Source organism: Etheostoma cragini, chromosome 8 (assembly GCF_013103735.1).
Source record: "Etheostoma cragini isolate CJK2018 chromosome 8, CSU_Ecrag_1.0, whole genome shotgun sequence".
In the NCBI taxonomy this organism is placed as follows: domain Eukaryota; kingdom Metazoa; phylum Chordata; class Actinopteri; order Perciformes; family Percidae; genus Etheostoma; species Etheostoma cragini.
This window is the reverse complement of record NC_048414.1, coordinates 26975568-26993834: the sequence shown is the minus strand read 5'-3', so window position 1 is coordinate 26993834 and position 18267 is coordinate 26975568. Positions and strand designations below refer to the sequence as shown.

At 39.8% G+C, this 18267-nt stretch overlaps 1 protein-coding gene across 4 annotated transcripts; it reads left to right on the top strand.

Annotated features, from left to right (window-relative positions):
- Nucleotides 1-5069: 5069 nt before the first annotated feature.
- On the top strand, nucleotides 5070-17722 carry nap1l4a (nucleosome assembly protein 1-like 4a). Of its 4 annotated transcripts, XM_034879103.1 has the most exons (15): nucleotides 5070-5311; nucleotides 6274-6314; nucleotides 6911-6983; nucleotides 7870-8014; nucleotides 8518-8604; nucleotides 9174-9308; nucleotides 9388-9459; nucleotides 9581-9720; nucleotides 9922-10067; nucleotides 12815-12834; nucleotides 12945-13064; nucleotides 13182-13217; nucleotides 13423-13470; nucleotides 15265-15300; nucleotides 15686-17722. In XM_034879103.1, exons 2-14 carry the CDS (start codon nucleotides 6299-6301, stop codon nucleotides 15268-15270), a joined length of 1044 nt encoding a protein of 347 aa, XP_034734994.1. In that variant the 5' UTR covers nucleotides 5070-5311; nucleotides 6274-6298; the 3' UTR covers nucleotides 15271-15300; nucleotides 15686-17722. The 4 variants fall into 4 exon arrangements, with proteins under 4 accessions (XP_034734994.1, XP_034734992.1, XP_034734993.1 ...); XM_034879101.1 differs by lacking the exon at nucleotides 15265-15300; XM_034879102.1 differs by lacking the exons at nucleotides 5070-5311; nucleotides 15265-15300 and adding an exon at nucleotides 5330-5346.
- The last annotated feature ends 545 nt before the right edge of the window (nucleotides 17723-18267 follow it).

Sequence of the window (18267 nt, the reverse complement as noted above, 5' to 3'; positions counted from 1 at the left end):
ATGTAAATATTATATAAGGCTTTCCTTAACATGCACAATTATTTTAAGTTCCAGTAAAGAAGGGTGGAGGTGGGGTCACATTTGAGCACTTACAAATTTTAAAAACTTGAAAGTAACGCATTAATCATAAAAATTGCGTTTCTGTCCTAATTATGAAATTAAATAAAAGCTTGACTCAGGTACATTCACAATAATACCCTAGGTTGCATTTTGTTTTGAGAATTACGCTTTTCAGTCTCACCGAACCTTCTTCCAGCCTCCAACAATCTGCTATTCGAGACTAAGAGTGATACATGGTGAGAGCATAGTCTGCCTTTCACTTTTTAACTTCCATTCCATAGTGCTTTTTCATTGACATGATATCAACACAGCACTTGAGAGTCCGGCTGCAATCAGCCAATCTGACAGAATGCACACACGTGTGCGAGGAGTTTATCTCACATCCTCTATATGTACAGTGTAAACACTTGCACTGTCACACAATGAGCACAGCTGGGAACAGCCCTTTGACATGTGGTGATGCACCAGCATGCATAAGATTGGAACAGCCAGGTGTGTGTCTCTGCACACAAAAGACTGAGAGAGGGTGTAATCTGGGAGTAGGGGAGTTAGGGACGGTCTGAACCTGTAAAGTACTGCTTTTGGCGAAAGCTGCAGGTGTTACTATTGTATTCAAAATATCACAGTCACATCCACATAGGATCGCAAAATCATCCATGTCTTATTATGGAATTTAACGTCATTCATGTTCGTTGATATGTTATCAAAGGTCCAGACTAAGGCTCCCCTCCTTGCATTAAACCCCAATTTTTTTAGTAAAAAAACATTACACTCCCCTTATATTTCCAAAATTAGCAATAACTGTACATTTGTGTCTCGATCCCTGGCTTATCCTAAATGCTACACAATCACATTTGATTTCTTCTGTGAGTACAGACCCTGCTGGTAAATGTCACACTGTGACAGGCACAAAGCCTGGTCACCAAAATCGTACCCTGAGGGGCCCCAGTGCTGTCACTTCCTCTCAAGTGGGTAGGCTATGTGGTAGATAGCAAACAGCAAAAAAGCCTAGATTTGAGTGGTTTTATGTCTGTAACTCAAAGGGCTATTTCCGCAAATAGCACATTTCCTGAGCTGAAAAAAACGTCATGGTGCATCAGTGGAATACTGTATATGAATAGTGTATATGACACAGATCCCATTTGATTTAGTCGCATAGCATGTTTAAAAAAATCTCAAACAATCACCTTATTTCTAAATTGATATGAGATAAAAAGGCTGTGGATTTTCTAATTTGAGACTTCTGACAAGAGAATAAACACATATCTGTCTGTTTGTGGATGCTGACAGAAAGTGATATCACGATATAAACACTTCCCACTTTAAAACAAATCTTCCTCAATGTCATCACTTAGATCCAATAAAAACACTGATGTTATAAAGCAGGTAAATGGCAGCTCTTTTCCTGCTGCCTCCTTTGTGCAATGAGCAACTACACCAGCATTTGGGAATTTCTCAAATATGGCAAGTTGTTTAATGACGATGCGTTGCTTCATAGCACGGAAAAGTCCTTTCAGCTATTTACTGGTGCAAGAATAACCAGTAAACATAATATTTCTGCCAACTACAGTAATCACACAAGCAGTGACACTCATTCGCAACTAGTAGTTGAAAAGTACAACCCTCTGCTGCGTGTTACTGAAGCACTCTAAGATGCAGTCAGGGTTAGGTCAGGGTTTAAACTGAACTAAACCCCTTTGGGGGAGCCCAGTTTTTCCATGGGGTGGAGGGGTCGTGCGCTTGTGACTTATAAAGATACACAACAAGCGTATGCACTATACAGGATTTACCCTATTATACTTCATCGACATGGATAGGTCAAACCTATAGGCCTATAAACAAAGTATTAGTTGCGTTCTTTTAGATTTCACATTGACAATGGTTACAGTTACTCAGAATACTGAAGAATACCATACATTCTCCATTTAATTAGGCCTAAGCGACACACCCCGAGCATCTATCCTTAACTAACAGCCATGTATAATTGGTCTTCCAGTCTCTCCACTGCTAGCTGATCAAATTTAACGAGAGAGAAGAGCAAGAGGGCTTAGGATTGAGACCAATCTCTGACGTCTGATGATGGCCCAATGGTTGGCGCTGTGACCTCTGTAATGGGAAAATTGCATTTAATAATAATAATAATAATAATAATAATAATAATAATAATACATTTTATTTAAAGACGCCTTTCTTGGCACTCAAGGACGCCGCACAGGGAATTCATAAATTAAGAACAGCAAAACAAATACTATACAACAGCAAAACAAATACTATACAGCAAAACAAATACCAATACTATACAATAGCAAAACAAATACTATACAGCAAAACAAATACTATACAGCAAAGCAACAGAAAAGGCAGAGCAACAGACATTTAGGTGGAATAGGCAGTTATAAACAGATGTGTTTTTAGTTGGGATTTGAAATGGGGGAATGAATCAATGTTTCTGAGTTGGGGGGGTAGTGAGTTCCAGAGACGGGGAGCAGAGCAGCTAATTGCTCTGCCCCCCATGGTGGTGAGACGGGCGGGGGGGACAGAGAGGTTTATGGAGGAAGAGGATCTGAGGGAGCGGAAGGGAGTGGGACTTATGGGATTTAAGCATGATTTCATATATCCTTCTATTGTATGCATGTATTATTATTCATATAATTATTCACAATGCTTTTCAGGTTGTATGATTTTTTAAATTCTTTCCCTGTGTGTCCTCCCTGAAGGAGAGACTCTGTTGGTCTCTGCCTTTTTTCTCCAAAGAGATGACCATGGAGTCTGAAGAAAACATTTTTTCAGTGTTTAGTGTGTGTGTGTTTTGCAAAACACGTATTTTCTCCTCTAGGGGAGGATATAAGACGGGGATGCTAATGTTTTAATTTTGCAAGACGTTGTATCACTGTTACTGCGTTATCTCTGTGAAAACTGTCTTCCCACTTGGTTATTCTCTGCAGGGAATAACTAAACCTCACTGAAGACCACACCTTGACTCAGTTGTGCAGCAACAAGTCTCACTCTCCAAAACAATTCCTCTCCTGCGTTACAGAAACATCCACAACACCTCACAGCAAGGAGGTCCTGGGTTCAGATCCAGCTTGTTCCAAGTCTTTCTGCGTGGCAATTGTATGTTCTTTCTATGTTTGTGATTTGCATAGAGATTTGAACTTTACTCATTCCAATCATTAACTAGCCTGTCAAGCCATCTCATACAGCCATGTCAATACCCACAGAGCTAGGTCAGCTCACCTAAATGTGTACATCCTGTTGGTTTCCTGTGTTAAAAATTCAACAATCTTTAGAGTTTGTCAAATTTCCCTGTAGTGAAAACAAGCACTGAAGGAAATTTCATACATGAAAAACATAAAAAGTACACACATTCACCACAACAGAAATTATTAACACATTTTAACAATCTTAGTCAATGTCAAAGTCACTGTCTCCTATAAAGCATGGGTTTATGAAGCCCTCTTGTGGTCCAAATACGATCTGTCTACACTCTTTGGACAAAAATGTCTGGCAAATGAATAAATGTATGGGTAAATAATCTGCATATACACTAACAACACACAGCATTTCAGATTGCTTGTAGTTTGAATCCCATAAAAATGCTGCATGTGTTATTTCAAGAGTAATTCTAAATCTTACAAAGCCTCAAGATGCTGTAAGATGCAATCGTTTTACTTAAGAAATCTGAATTTATACATATTTTTTCAATGCAGCTTTGAAATAAATACATGTATAGCCATGCAATTCAACAAAGCTGTTATCTGAATGTGGCACGCAGTATTTAGAATTCAGAGGATGAAGACTGCAGTGGTGTGCACAGGCTCCTGCCTGTGGTGTTTGGTGGGGTGTACTTGCAAGCAGAAGTAGACCCCAACAGTAGGGCCCCCAAGTGTACACACAATGAGACTTTGTCTTAAACATTAGCCAATGAGAGGATCACTTGGGGAGACCACATTGGCACTTGAGACTTGGGCAGATATAATGTTATGTACTGAGGGACTTTCCTGGTTGGCTATGTACATCTTCTCCTTGGAAGTCAAAGGGTTGATACTGTCAGCGATACAGTAGGCCTACTACACCTACTTGTCTCAGGAGCATAGGCATTGATTTCCGGGGGGACGGTGGGTATGCATACCTCAGAGTTTCTCATGAGTCATTTTGTAACCGCCACTTTTTTTGATAATTGAGCTCAATATAGTCAAACAATAAATGATGATGATGATGGGGATCACATGCATTCAAGTTTGGGTCAGAATGCCTGATGTAGTTTGGATGGATCCATATTGTTGTGAATTGAGAGCTCATGGTGTGATTCATCTGTGTGACACATATTTTTGCTTTTTCATATCTTTTGTAATTTGTAGTGCAGAACTTGCAGAAGTTGTGTTTTGTGTAGATTTGGTCAAAGTACTGGGAATTAAATCAAAATATTAGCAAAAGGCATAGCCACACATTTGCCCCCTGAACTTGGCCAGGCCCATAATACTTTCGTACCTCCTCTCTCTGAGTCTGATGTCATGTCATGTCACATTGTCAACGTGGTACACAAAGAAGAACACAATGCACTTATTACACAAGACATTACACTAGCACTCAGAACGTGACGTAGGTGAAAACCCTCTATACTCACATAAGCATTGCATACAGCTCTGATCTGCTTGCAGACACACCTTGCACTTTTTTAGTTCATGCATTTAATCAAAACACTTACACAGGATACAGGCAACATGTGGTCTGTGTGTATAATGTTTCTACAATGTCAGAAAAATACTTAGAACAGAACAGAAATCATGTTTACGAATACAACCATGTTACTGTTCAAAATATGGAGACATAAGCACAGATGTGAGAGAGCACAGATGTAATTGAGTAAAGAATACATACTGTGATTTTCCCAACGCATCACTTGAATGCAACACCATGCCCTCCTTCACCAGCTGTCCAATGAGAATCCAGGATGCTGGAGCGCATGTCGCTCACCCGTGACGGTTGAAGCGAAGACGCGTGAGGGAAGCGAGTTGTTATTTCATAGGATAGCGAAGGCAGGTCCCACCTTACTCTGCCTCTGATTGGCGTACACTAACATTTATACTAGACCTAACCAATCCCACACATCTTGCCGAAACCTACCCAACCCAACCAGAGCAGACAACGGAAGAGTAGGGCGGGTCAAGCCGTCTCCATGTGCCTTCACCACCCTAGGAAAAGAATTGTCGAGAGGAAAAAGACCAGCTATAATTCCGCTCAGATAGAGGTAAGACCATAACTATAAGACTGCTAAAACAGCTAGTAAGCACAGCCGTTTCATTAATACAAACATTTGCTATCATGGTAGGATATTGATTAGTAACGTTACAACTTATATAACTAATAAGAAAGATCGCTGGTGAACTGTCTTGAAGACACTTTGCTCTGTCTCTGGTTCTTTCATTAGCTAGCTAACGATAGCTTGCTGATATTAGCTTGTCAATGCGGGCGGCTAGCAGTAGTAAGTTAGCTTAACAGACAGTGTTATCTACATAATGGATAGTCATAGCAGTGTTTCTTCAGCAACGTATTAACATACATTGTCATTCGCTAGTTTGTGCGAACGGGGTATACAACGTTAGCTATTATAATTTGTTAACCTTCGCACTTGCGGTGCTAAAGCATTGTTCATAGCACGTTGACTCGTAGCTAGCTAGCTCGGTTAGTTGCTGTCAGATCTTTGGCACCGCCCATACCATGTTAGTATTAATATGTGCTTATTTGTACGCCAATGTAAGTGTGTGTATTAATTTGATATTGTTTTACTAGTGCGCCTCTAGAACTGTCAGAGGCAGCAATATAAACTTTACTTATTGTAAGTGGAGTGATGCTAACTTTGCTTGTCATAGCCTAGCCCAGCTGCCATTAGCATGTCAATGCGTCATCAGTCTGCGCTTGCGCAACACCAGTGTTGCTGTTTTTGAGTCAAGTGAGCTCAGCTGGTCAGACGCTCTGACTTCCTAGCTGACGCTTGTTTCAGTTAGCACCCCTCGTAAAATCAAAGGAGATGAAGATGATTTTGTTGCAATGTAATAATGAACGTCGTCTCTCATGTAGAAGAATAATTAAATGACTGGCGAATTACAATTGTCACTGTTTTCCCCATTCACTCTGTTGCTGGCTCATTCAGTAGTAACTCAATCACTCTGCGACTTATGATATCTAATATAATTAATCTGTTATTATTAGAGGGGGAAGGAGCTGCCACTCTATAATGGACGCCAATAAAGGTAACAACAAACATCGTATGCTATTACCATTTAACCCTATTGACAGTTCTCATAGTGCTGTTTGTTTGTGTGTATATGTACATTTTTTATGTAGAAATTTATATCTGTACATAGTAGCCAAATCTTTGCATACTTTATTCAGCTTTGCTTTCCTTGTTTTTATCACTGTGTACAGTATGTATCCTTAGATTCATGTGCATGCACTTAGAGAGCAGCTGGAGACAAATTCCTTGCATTGTTTCACACTTCCTTGGCTATTAAAGATTATACATACCATACTAAATTAGATATGCAGTGTGAGAGAAGCACCCAAGGCTTAACATTAGCTGGGCTATTATGAAACTAAATATGAAACATGAAACAAACAACTGACAGTCTAAACAAAAATACAACTTAGAAAGTTTCTCAAATTACTTGTTTGAGTGCTATTGTGTAATAAGTGCATCGTGAGCCACAATTAAAACAGTATGCATGTTAAGATTGGAACAACCCTTATTCTTGTAATTTTGAGCAATTTGTGTAATAATAATAATAATAATAATAATAATAATAATAATAATAACAACTGGCAACAATGTTCTTTGTTGGATTGACAGGTAAAGGGGATCAAGGGACGCAGAATCCAGGTGGGCAGATGGACAGGCCTGTCAGCTTCCACTTCATGGAAAGGTCAGTGCAGCTAGTTGAGGCTGTGTTTGTAATATATGAGATATTATAGATAGAATATTAAAATGGAAAGATTCTCATTGTTACAACATGCCAGGCAACTTCCGATGGCAATAGTGCAAAGTGGTATCTGCTTGTGCTTCTCATCCAATACGGCAGTGTACCCGTTTTTAAAAACATAACCATCTAAACATTATTAGCATGAAGCGTTTATCTTTGTATGTTCCCTGGACACTTTCAAAAAATATGTCATATATATTTCAGTTATTTAAAAAAATGCCAATTTTGGTCAGAATTTCTATTTGCATATTGATGTAATTTGCACTTACCAGCCAAAAGTTGGCATTAGTCTACTTCCTCATGACTTAAACATGGTGTAGTATTATTGTGGAGAGGTGTGTGAACTTACTTGAAATGCTTTTTCAATTAAATACTCTAGTATTAAATGTTTTCAAAACGCTATAAATTATCCACTTGAGGTTTAATACATTAAACTATTCTTATTTCATGCATAACATTGGCAATGAGTTTTTCATACTCAACAAACCCATTTTTTAGATTATTGACTATCAGTACTTTGTCTGATGAAAAGAGAAAGTTGATAAATGAAACTATAGAATTATTGTTGGTAGATGAAATGGTGTCACACACTACCACACACACACACACACACACACACACAAACAAAACCATCTTTCAATCTCATAAAACCAGCTTGGTGGTTCCATACCCACCAGGTCGATGACTTATAAGTTTACATGATTTAAGATTGTGAAAGAATTGGTTCATTGTAACAGTTTTACTTCCAAAACATGAATCATCATATAACATAATTTAACTGTAAATGATTTCAATCCAGAACCATTCCCATGTTTTTCTTCTCTCATAGCATGCTTCCTAAAGTAGTGAAGAGGCGAGTGCATGCCTTGAAAAGGCTACAGGTGCAGTGTGCCAACATAGAGGCTAAATTCTACGAGGAGGTCCATGAGCTAGAGAGGAAGTACGCCGCTCTCTATCAGCCACTGTTTGACAAGGTACTCTAATGGTATTTTTAATAAGAGAACTGTTTCTTTACTTCACTGTTGGATGTGTGTTTATGGTCATTTTATGTTAATGCAAACCGAGCAAAAGCTATCAAAAAAAGATAACTAATAATAAGTATGAATTATTTGTGTTGTTTCCTGCACTAATGGGTGGTGAAATGTGTCTCTCTGGTCTGATCTGAGGTCAGTGAGGATGCATCCTTGGTGCTAAAGTAAAAAATAACTGCCTCAACGAGTAGTCAACTGTTCATTTGTCAGTCAAGGCTATTTCCAGAGCTGGTGACAAGAACTCTGCCATTCCTAGTTACACTAAAGACTGACCGCTTTAATCCGTGTGCGTCTGTGTGTGTGTGCGTGATGGTATTGCTTTCAGTGTGCTGAAAATAAGTCTGCCTTGTCAAATGAATGCTTGTTCAGATACAGATATTTCAGACTAATATTCTCAATTTCTTGTCAGTAGTGATTAACTTTGTTGTAATGTTTGTATGTCACAGAGAAGAGATATTGTCACCGGAACAGCGGAACCCACAGACGAAGAGTGCGAGTGGCACAGTGACAGAGAGGAAGAGGAGCAGCTAGCTGTAAGTACAGGGCTGTGTTCAGTCCAGACAAAATGTAGCAACACTTGAAACGGGGGGTGCGTTTAACACCCTGTTGTATGCACAGGCACCCTGCCTTTTCATTACCAAGAGTTTACATCCACGTCGTTGCTGATCGGGTATCACCTGTGACACAGCTAATAAACAAGAGACAAACCCACCAAACGAGAGAAAACATAACCCAAATACTTCATTTTGTTTGTCTTAAGAGCATGATCCCTTTTCCAAATCCTACTTCCCACGGTTTCCCACATTAAAGGAAAAATATCTTTCTTGCTACCACACAGGCTGCTTGAATCTCATGAATGATGCTGAAATTGTCCAACAGGATTGTGGGAAATGTGCTTTGAATGAGAATCACTCGGACTGACAAACTGTGATGACCGTTTTGTTGCTATAATCTTGCATGTATTTGATTTATTTGTACACACAAGACCTGTGAATTGTAAAACCTCTTAATCTCAGTGCGACTTCCCCAAAACTTAACAAACTTAATTGCTCATATTCTTGTTAGCAGTGAATTTTGATGCGTGCCCTGCCTTCTCTTCTAGGAGGAGGTAAAGGAAAAAGCTGCCATTGAGGATGCAAAGAAAGAGGAATCCATGCCAGAGGAAGACCCAAAAGGCATTCCTGAGTTCTGGCTCACCATATTCAAGAGTGTGGACATGCTCAGTGACATGCTACAGGTACATTTAAATGATTGAGCTCTCACTCATGCTGTATACATGCCTTATGTCTATGATCTCACTGTTTATCTACCCCCAGGAACACGATGAGCCCATCCTAAAGCACCTGAGAGATATTCAAGTCAAGTTTTCTGAGCCAGGACAGCCAATGGTCAGTATGTTATAATAATGAATTAGTGATGATGAGAAGTTAATGATTATCTTTCCAAATTAAAACCGAAATATAGCTAAAATGCTGTGAAGTAATCTATATATCTTGGTGTGTCTCCTAGAGTTTCACATTAGAGTTCCACTTTGAGCCCAATTGTTACTTCAACAATGCAGTCCTCACTAAAGTCTACAAGATGAAGTCAGAGCCTGATGCTTCAGATCCTTTCTCATTCGAGGGGCCGGAGATCATTGACTGTGAAGGGTGAGCCAGAGAGCATACAAGCACGCTTCTTAAACTGTGTCTTTGACACATATGAACATTTCTGTTCACTCTTTCTATATTAATCTGTCCTGACTTCACATCCCACATATCAGCCTCCTCTTGGCACTTACAACTTTTACCTTTTTTTCGCGTCCTCGTTTTCTGCCGCCTCTCACTTTTTTGCACATCTCCTCTCTCTAGCTGTCAGATTGACTGGCACAAGGGGAAGGATGTGACTGTGAAAACTATTAAGAAGAAGCAGAAGCATAAAGGCCGTGGCACTGTCCGTACTGTTACCAAACAGGTCCCCAACGACTCTTTCTTCAACTTCTTTAACCCTGTCAAAGGTGAGAGCACACAGAAATCGATGCACACAAAATGAAGTTGATGTAAATGTAATCTTCAAAACAATTACTTCTTTTCATCAACTTTTGAGGCACCGTGAGAGTCCCGTACAGGGAATGTGAAACCTCATCATCCTTATCGCTGCCACTAGAAAGTTCTAAAACACTATCTATGAGGGTGAAAATGAAATCAAGCGCTTAACTGCCCAGGGGTTTGTATAAAAGCTGTCAGTTTCCTGCAACAAGCAGCATGTAGCTTTACCATTGGTCACTGCAGGAAGCTGCATTCAACAGCAGGTGGAGGCAGACTCCTAAACTGTGTCAAATTGTTCCGTTGCTCTGCCGTAGGAAGGTGAAACAGTTGGCATGTCTGTTGCTCACTGATGTTGGACTATGTCTCACTGGACCGTCAAACTTTCCAATCAACATTGGATTAACCTTTATTTTCCAGCATCCTGAGTTTAGTGGTTTTTACGGGCCAAAACAGTCAGTTAATGAGTGACATAAATGACAAAGTGGCAAAAATTATAAGAGCACTGACACAACAACAGTCTAACTACTACTACGGTACCTAAAACAACTTCACAAATGATTGATGTGCGTTTATGAAATCTGTAAGCATTAAGTTTATCTATAGCAGGCACTCAAGAGTAAACATCTCAGAGAACTTAGAAAAAAAGAGAATGAATAAATGAAAGAAGACAGCAAATCACAGACGCAGTACTGTAGAAGCATTTAACAACAAAAGGCTTTTAGCTTGTTACATTTGAGAATAATTCTGTCTGTTAGTTTATTTAAATGATAAAATCATACCTTTTTAAGACATTAGGGATACTGACTGCTGTGATTGCCCTCATCAAAGGTGAGGTTGGTCAATCTAGAAGTCTTTTGTTCTGTTGCATAAACAGTAAGTGAATTATACAGAACCAGGTCATGTAAGTAAATAATAAGTAAAACGTCTTGAAATGAGTCATTCTCTCTCAAAGGATCAGTTAGTTAGGCAGAATACACCTTTATTTAACTACTGTGTTGTCTTACCTGTGTAGTCAACTTATCTGTGTGACATGCCTGGACCTATTCTGACTTTGAAAAGTGGACTGATCACTTATTGGCTGAGCAAATGTTTCTCTTACTGGTTCAGTCATAGCCTCGGTAGATGAATGGTGGATATAAATAGCTCTTATTTAAGTGTGTTCAGGTGTGCACTGCGCAGTTTTGGGTTGGCATGTCCATTAGCGAAGAAGCTCACTGATCATGTGAACACGCACAAAACAGGACATGTGACTTGACTGCTGTGTAGTTAATGGATGTGTGAACAAGATTTATTGTTGTTGATTGAATAAGAGAGTATATGGCACAGCACATAGTGAGCCTTTTAAATTCCTGCTGATGATCGTACAGTAGTGGACCCCGATGTTGGAGTACATGTTGAAATTCTGATGCTCATGCTGTAGAGAACCATGTTAGTGTAACAAAGCCGTTTCCTTCCTGCAATATTGTTGAAAGACGAGGAAGGATGGGATGATGTCACCTTTAGTCAGTTTCTTGCTCAGAGGTTGGAGCACAGCTGTTGTCACAGCTGTTTGTCACATGACCTACTGTATGTCATCATTGATTAATGCCCTTGGAGGAGTTTGAAGAAATATGCCTAAAATATGTGACAAATGCAAAGAATCCAAAGTATTTGACTTCCGGTTGAGGGGGGCTGAATAAAAAGTAAGTTTAAAATATGTCCAAAATGATCCGAACAATCTGTGCACCAAATTTCATGAACATCTGAGCAACAATGTCCAAACTAAGGCCTTCCACGCATTATAGGGCACTATGAAGCCCGCTAAACACCCATGAACGTAATCACGATATAATCTCGCACTGTGAGGTTTTGATGTGTGCACCAAATTTTTCAAGATTTCCAGTGTGAAGTGTGTTAAAATGGAGGTCACTGGGTAAAACTTATTAGGGGGCCGCTATGGAGCCACCATGCCACGCCCAAGTCTAAATTCCATATCAAATTGAAGTATTTAGGATTCAAATATGGCTGAAAAATGTTGAGTTTTTGTGCATCTAGTCCTCAAACCAGTTCATAAAATGAAAACGATCCCACAAAATCCAAATGGCTGACTTCCTGGCGGGTGGAAAAATTAAATATAAATAATATGTGTTCCTCAAGATGGGAAAAATGTTTCCACCAAATTTTGTGAACATAAAAGGAACTTTATCCAAACCACTGGGGTGCATTAGAAGGTGCTATGCTAATAGGTTCCTTGCACTCTGTGCTAGGGACCATTGGGCTCTTTACTTTACTTTACTTTGAATTTTAATTTTTTACCTTTTACATAATACGCTCAAATCGATGCTGCCATGTTTTGTGACATGTTTTTTTCTTTTCTTTTTTTGAACTCAGTCGATAGATTTTCCCCAGGTTTACAGGTAGGAATTCCAACTTTGAATGGCGTTCCATTGTACTTTTTCAAGCAGGAAGGAGTTCCGAGTTGTCTGGAACGTAGCATTAAATGGACTTTCAGATGTTGGTTGAATCACAGTTAATCCCAAAGCTACCCCATATTGTAAAACAAATTTAACATCTGCCTGTGACTGTTGGCTTAACTGGTCATTTTAAAATACATGTGCTGTGTAAAATCCGTCCAATTTTCCACTTTTCGTCGTACCCTAATTACCTTCTGTAGTCATTGTAAAGCAAGGCGTTGAGGTGGTTTTTAGTTATATTATACATTTTCTCTCCCTTACAGCTTCACCAGATGGAGAAATGGTGAGTCAATTTTAGCTTATTCTTCATAAAATCCCCACCCATTTTACTGCATTAATCCGATCAGATTTGGAACTGTTTGGAAATGGTCTCCATGTGCTCGTGTTTTATAGGACGAAGACTCTGAGTTCACCCTAGCCACAGACTTTGAGATTGGTCATTTCTTTCGTGAGAGAATAGTTCCCAGAGCAGTGCTGTATTTCACTGGAGAGGCCCTGGAAGATGACGAGAGCGTGAGTGTTGTCACACTGATAAAAGCCACAAGATGGGATGTCTGCAGACTGAAAAAAATGTGCTTAGGATGTCTAACTTAAACTTGTCATCACTATTTTTTGCATTTCTTTATGCAGTTTGAAGAGGAGGAGCTGGAAGAGGGAGATGAAGAGGTTAGTAATGCCACTCAAACCCTGAATTTGATCTGATATGTCAGACAGCTGGCACCGCTGTTCACACAAACTGTACCACCATACACATCACTGACTATACTATAATGATGACGGTAATAATTATAATAATAGAAGTCATGGTATATATTTTGTTGAACCAGATGGTTCCTTAAAATCTCACAGTCATCATGTCTTTGTGTCCCAGGAGCAAGATGAGGAAGATGACGACGATGATGAGGGAGACGACCCCAAGGTCAGAATGAGTTCTTGACATCTATTCTGATTTTTATTGACCTGCTCATCATGTGTTTTTTAATCATTTCTATTGGTTTTATTGTGTAAATGATGGCCCCCTGGAACGGCCCAGTGCCCTGCATCCTATTTGTGTTGTGGTCAGAGAGGGCTTCCTAAAAAAAAATTCATCACATTCATAATAAATACTCATTTATGTGTGACAATATTAAGCAATGAAGTCTGTTGTGTATCTGAAAGCTACTTGAAGTGTATCAAGATAACACTGTTGGCGTTCATCTTATGTTGTCATGTGTCATCCCAATTGAATGTGCTGATTAACTGAAAAATGATAATGCTTCTTCATGGGGGCAAAATAACATGGCAAATGCATCTCTGACTAATTTGCCCTCTTCATATTGCTGATACTATTAATGGTTGGTTTAGCTAGCTAAGACAAAGTCCAGACATAATCTTTACGTCACTCTTACAGATGTAAAAGACTTAAAATGATTTGGTTCCCAGAACGTACTGAAAATCTGTACAGAACAGCTCAGTATGTCGTTCTACCGCCAATACTAAGCTCAATGGGGATCTGGATTATCTGTCCCCTTCAGGATAATTTTAAGTTATTTTGTTCTCAGTCGCCCATGTCCTGTAAACTGAAACCACAGAGTCAATTTTAGCTTACCTTACGGTTTCAAGTCTATGTTTCACTGGAGACCCATGATGATGAGAATGTGAGAAAGTTATGTGCGGATATAGAAGCTCTGAGTATCCAGGACAGAGTGGAAACGCAGCCGTTCAGCAGTCAGTGGAAATACACGCATATATCTTTTCCATCAAGGCAGTTCTGGTGCTGGTTCGGAGTCAGTGCCAAAAATCTGGCTGGTTCTTTGGTTTTCCACGCAAATAAACCTGGCTCTGGGCCAAGTAAACGGGTTCCAACTCAGAACCAACTTAGCGCTGGCCTAGAGATAAGAACCGGTTACGTTGGTGCTGGGGCCTGGGTTATCACGACGTTCGAAAACAAACGTTTGGCCGCCATTTTTAAAACACCGGTCAGCTGTTAACCATAGAGAGCTGTTAAGGTTAGCTTTGGACATGGATGGGAAACCAAAACAACCGTGGTCTGTGGAGGAAACCAACTGTCTGCTGGCTCTCAGGCTGTGGAAAATCCAGCTGGTTCTTAGATAATTGGCGTGTAACACCAGCACCGAACTGGCAATAGCACCAGCCCAGAACCAGCACCCGGTTAGCCTTGGTGGAAAAGACATAACATTGATGGTAATGGAAACCTTATGACTCGCCACCATTCCGAAGCGGATCCGCAACCGGTGGAAATTAGGAGTTAGACTATCTCCAGTTTCCACCACCAGCACAGACAGGCAATACTTCCTACCTATGGCAGTCATGTCTTCTTCTCCTGCAGTCACTCTCCCAGACCATTGGCTACAGATTATTATACAATGACACTTGGTTACATTTATTTTATTGTTTAGCTGGACAGAGATGACTATGCTCCACTATGAGCTATTCCAGTCTGATAGTGAGTGCATAACGTGGCCTGTAAGCATTTTTCTTATCAGGAGTGACCAACAATGCTGCCTTGTCTGTGAATGACTTGCAATAGTAGCTTGTTGTTTTGAGTTTTTGGCTGTCAGCTCATCAGCTATTTATTTTTCATCAGGAAATTCAATGTTCTCCTTCACCAAATTCAACAATGTTTCACTGTGCTCGCTGTCAGTTCTCACTGTGACGATTAAACTTGTGCGTATTGTTTTCTCTCCCTTCCCTGGATTCCCTTCCATTACAGGCATAATCAATCATTCTCACCCCATGCAATTTCTAGGTAAGGGAGAAATAAGGATGGCGTTCCACGAATTTGATACACTGTCTAGTCCATTGGCTCTCGTCTATAATTCTGGCTGCCTCCCTCTCTTTCACTACATCTTTGATTCTTCCAGTAGTCCGAGGTGTTTAGGACCCTCAACTCACATCTTGGGTAGATACAGCTTCTATTCTTCCCGTCCTCTTTGCTCTTTCCATCTATTTGTTTTTCTTCCTGTAGTCCCATCCCAGGTTTCTAACATTGCTTTACCAAACCGGGTGCTTTCATTCGCTAGCATTTGCTTTCTTATTAGCCTCTTCATTTGCTAGTTAATGCCTAGTGGTCTCATTAATTCTCTGTCCTCTTGTTTTTCTAATCTAGTTTCTCTCTCTCTGCCCCCCCACAGAAAGAACAGCCCCAGCCTGCCGAATGCAAACAGCAGTAACCGTGGTGATCAGGAGGAGGTGGAGACGTGCTGTCTGTCAAATCTGTTCTTAGCCACACAGCAAGTCCTCTTACTCTTGCAGGCTCCGCTCCTTATGAACTTTCATCTGAACGCAATAGAACGCAAACCAAACTGCGTTTTTACTATGTGCATGACTTCTTTTTCTTTTGTCTGGCGCCCATCTCATCCTTTATTTGGCTTCATTCGTACTTTAAGCAGGAAGTGACTTGACTCTAAACTACCATGGCATCAGGGACAGTCTTGTTCTTTGAGGTGGAGTAGGTGACTACTGCTAGGAACCTCAGAACATCATCATATGGAAAATAGGTAGGACAGGCATGGATCCCAACTTTAGTTTTCATCAAAAAATAAATCAGTTACTCAGGGTTTTTTAATGCCAAGAAGAGAAGTGCTAGGTTACCAGGAAACTGTCTGACTTAATCTTTCACTGCGATTGCTAATTGTTTTTCTTTTGTTTTGGTGTTTTTAAAGAGGCACACAATGGATCATTTTGAATTTCATTTACTTTTTTTTTAAATGTTCATTGTCATGTCATTGGACTATTTATTCTGGTTTCATGCAGCTGTCTATGTGTGGTGCATTTTGGGAACTCTGCTGCAGTCATAGGCTCATTTTCATTGGTTTAATGGTCATCAGCAATGTGAATACCGCCGAGTCATGTTTTTTTTTTTTTTTTTTTTACTGTCGAAATTAAGACATGTGTTCTGCATTAATGCTGCTCACTTCTGCTCAGATCTGTTGGGCTTAACAAGCAATTCAACTGAACACGTACACTAGTTAACATAATGTGGCAGAAATGTGGTTAAACCTCAAAACTGTCATGTATAGCTCTTCCCTGTCTGCCTCAATCACCCCTTTTTGAATAATGATGACAATTTGACCAATTTAAGAAAACCAGAAGGGCTGTCCTCGACTAAAGAAATGCTTAGTTGACTAACACTTGCATAATTTAATCGACAGAGCTGTGCGCTTGGAGAGGTGGTTAAGACTAGAAAAGCACAATATAAATGTAGTTCATTAACTATCTGTAAAACTGAGTTTCTACACAATTAATCCTGCAAAACCCCCACTTTAAATCTTGCGCTCACCAGAAATGTGCTCATAAGTTTCTTGAAACTGAGGAACTAAGCACGAATAAGCATAAAGAATGACTTATCAACTAAAGAAATCTTAGTCGAGTAAGACCAAAAGGACAGATTAGTCGACTATGAGGGGACAGCCCTAAAAACCAGACCATTGAAAACACAATTCTCTCTCTTCTCTCCTCTTGGGTTAATCTCAGTTTGTCAGATTCACATACCCCAAGCATTTCATCCAGTCTGGTGATTATCTCCGTTAAAGATACCACATTCAACCAGACAGAGTGGCAGAGTCGCGATCTTTACTGGTTGTCATCACTTCTGGTATGCATCCAGTTCTTACCAAATGTCATTTACAGTCAGCGATGAGACCGGGTGCAGGATGTTTGGATCACGTGTAAAATTCTGTTGCCGAGAAGCCAAAATGAAAGTCAAAACACACCGTCCTCTTTTATTCAATTGTTTGCCAATTGTCATTAACACAGTGTAATCTAATTCAGCGTTTAAATTTGTTTGAGAATATATCAATATTTCTGTTATTGTCTAAAGATTCGGTAGAATGTCTGTGGAAACAAATAGAGGTTGCCAATGTATTTTATATACTGCCATTGGATTTCGCTGTATTGGTTGGACACCTTTGCCAAGTCACTGGACAGCGAGAGCAATTGCTGCGAAAAATGATACCCAGCCCTTTTCTCTCTTTTTAAAAAGAACGATTGTACATCTTGTTGGACAGATCTCTCCGAGCCACGGTTGACATGTTCAAATCAGCCACATTGGACCGTGTGCTAGAAATGGCCTTAACTGGTTCTTATTCACAATTTGTTACTTGCGCAATATTTCTTTTCAATTTGTACAGAGTTAGTTAAAATATTCTATTAAAGTTGTGCGACATGGACATTTGTTTTGGTGTCTTTTGTCCTGTGTGTGAGTGTGTGTCTCATTTGCTGATTGACAGGTAATGTAGAGCAGTTGTTTCCAAACTTCTTGAGTTGCGACCCCTTGCAGCCCCTCGTCTCAGTTTACATATGTCTAAATTGATTAACTGATGACTAAAATGATCTTTAGTCCTTTTAACAGCAGACAGTTTGAGTTGTCATAGTAGGAATGAAAAGCACAGGTGTTACCCATAATATTGATTGCTCTGTTCTATTGAAGTGGCCGAGTGAGTCAGCATGCACAATACCAGGATCCTCCAACTGAAACATTATTCATTTAATTAAACCTGTTCTTTTCCTACTGTAACGTGAAAATGCCTGTTGAGCAAGGCACTTAGTTGCCAGTGGAGCTCCTAAGTAGTCCCCAGTAACGGGTGGGGGAAAGAAAATCAATACGGCTTAATATTGTGATATTTTCAGTGGCAATACTGTATTGAAACACAGGCACCAAGTATTGATCCTTTATTTTAGAAAGTTGTGCTCATAAGTTTACGTGCCCATGCTT

Excerpts from the sequence above, each read along its gene's own strand:
- nap1l4a (XM_034879101.1), top strand. Across the intron at positions 9,721-9,921 it reads GAGATCATTGACTGTGAAGG|CTGTCAGATTGACTGGCACA; the intron begins GTGAGCCAGAGA and ends TCCTCTCTCTAG. Across the intron at positions 13,065-13,181 it reads CCCTGGAAGATGACGAGAGC|TTTGAAGAGGAGGAGCTGGA; the intron begins GTGAGTGTTGTC and ends TTCTTTATGCAG.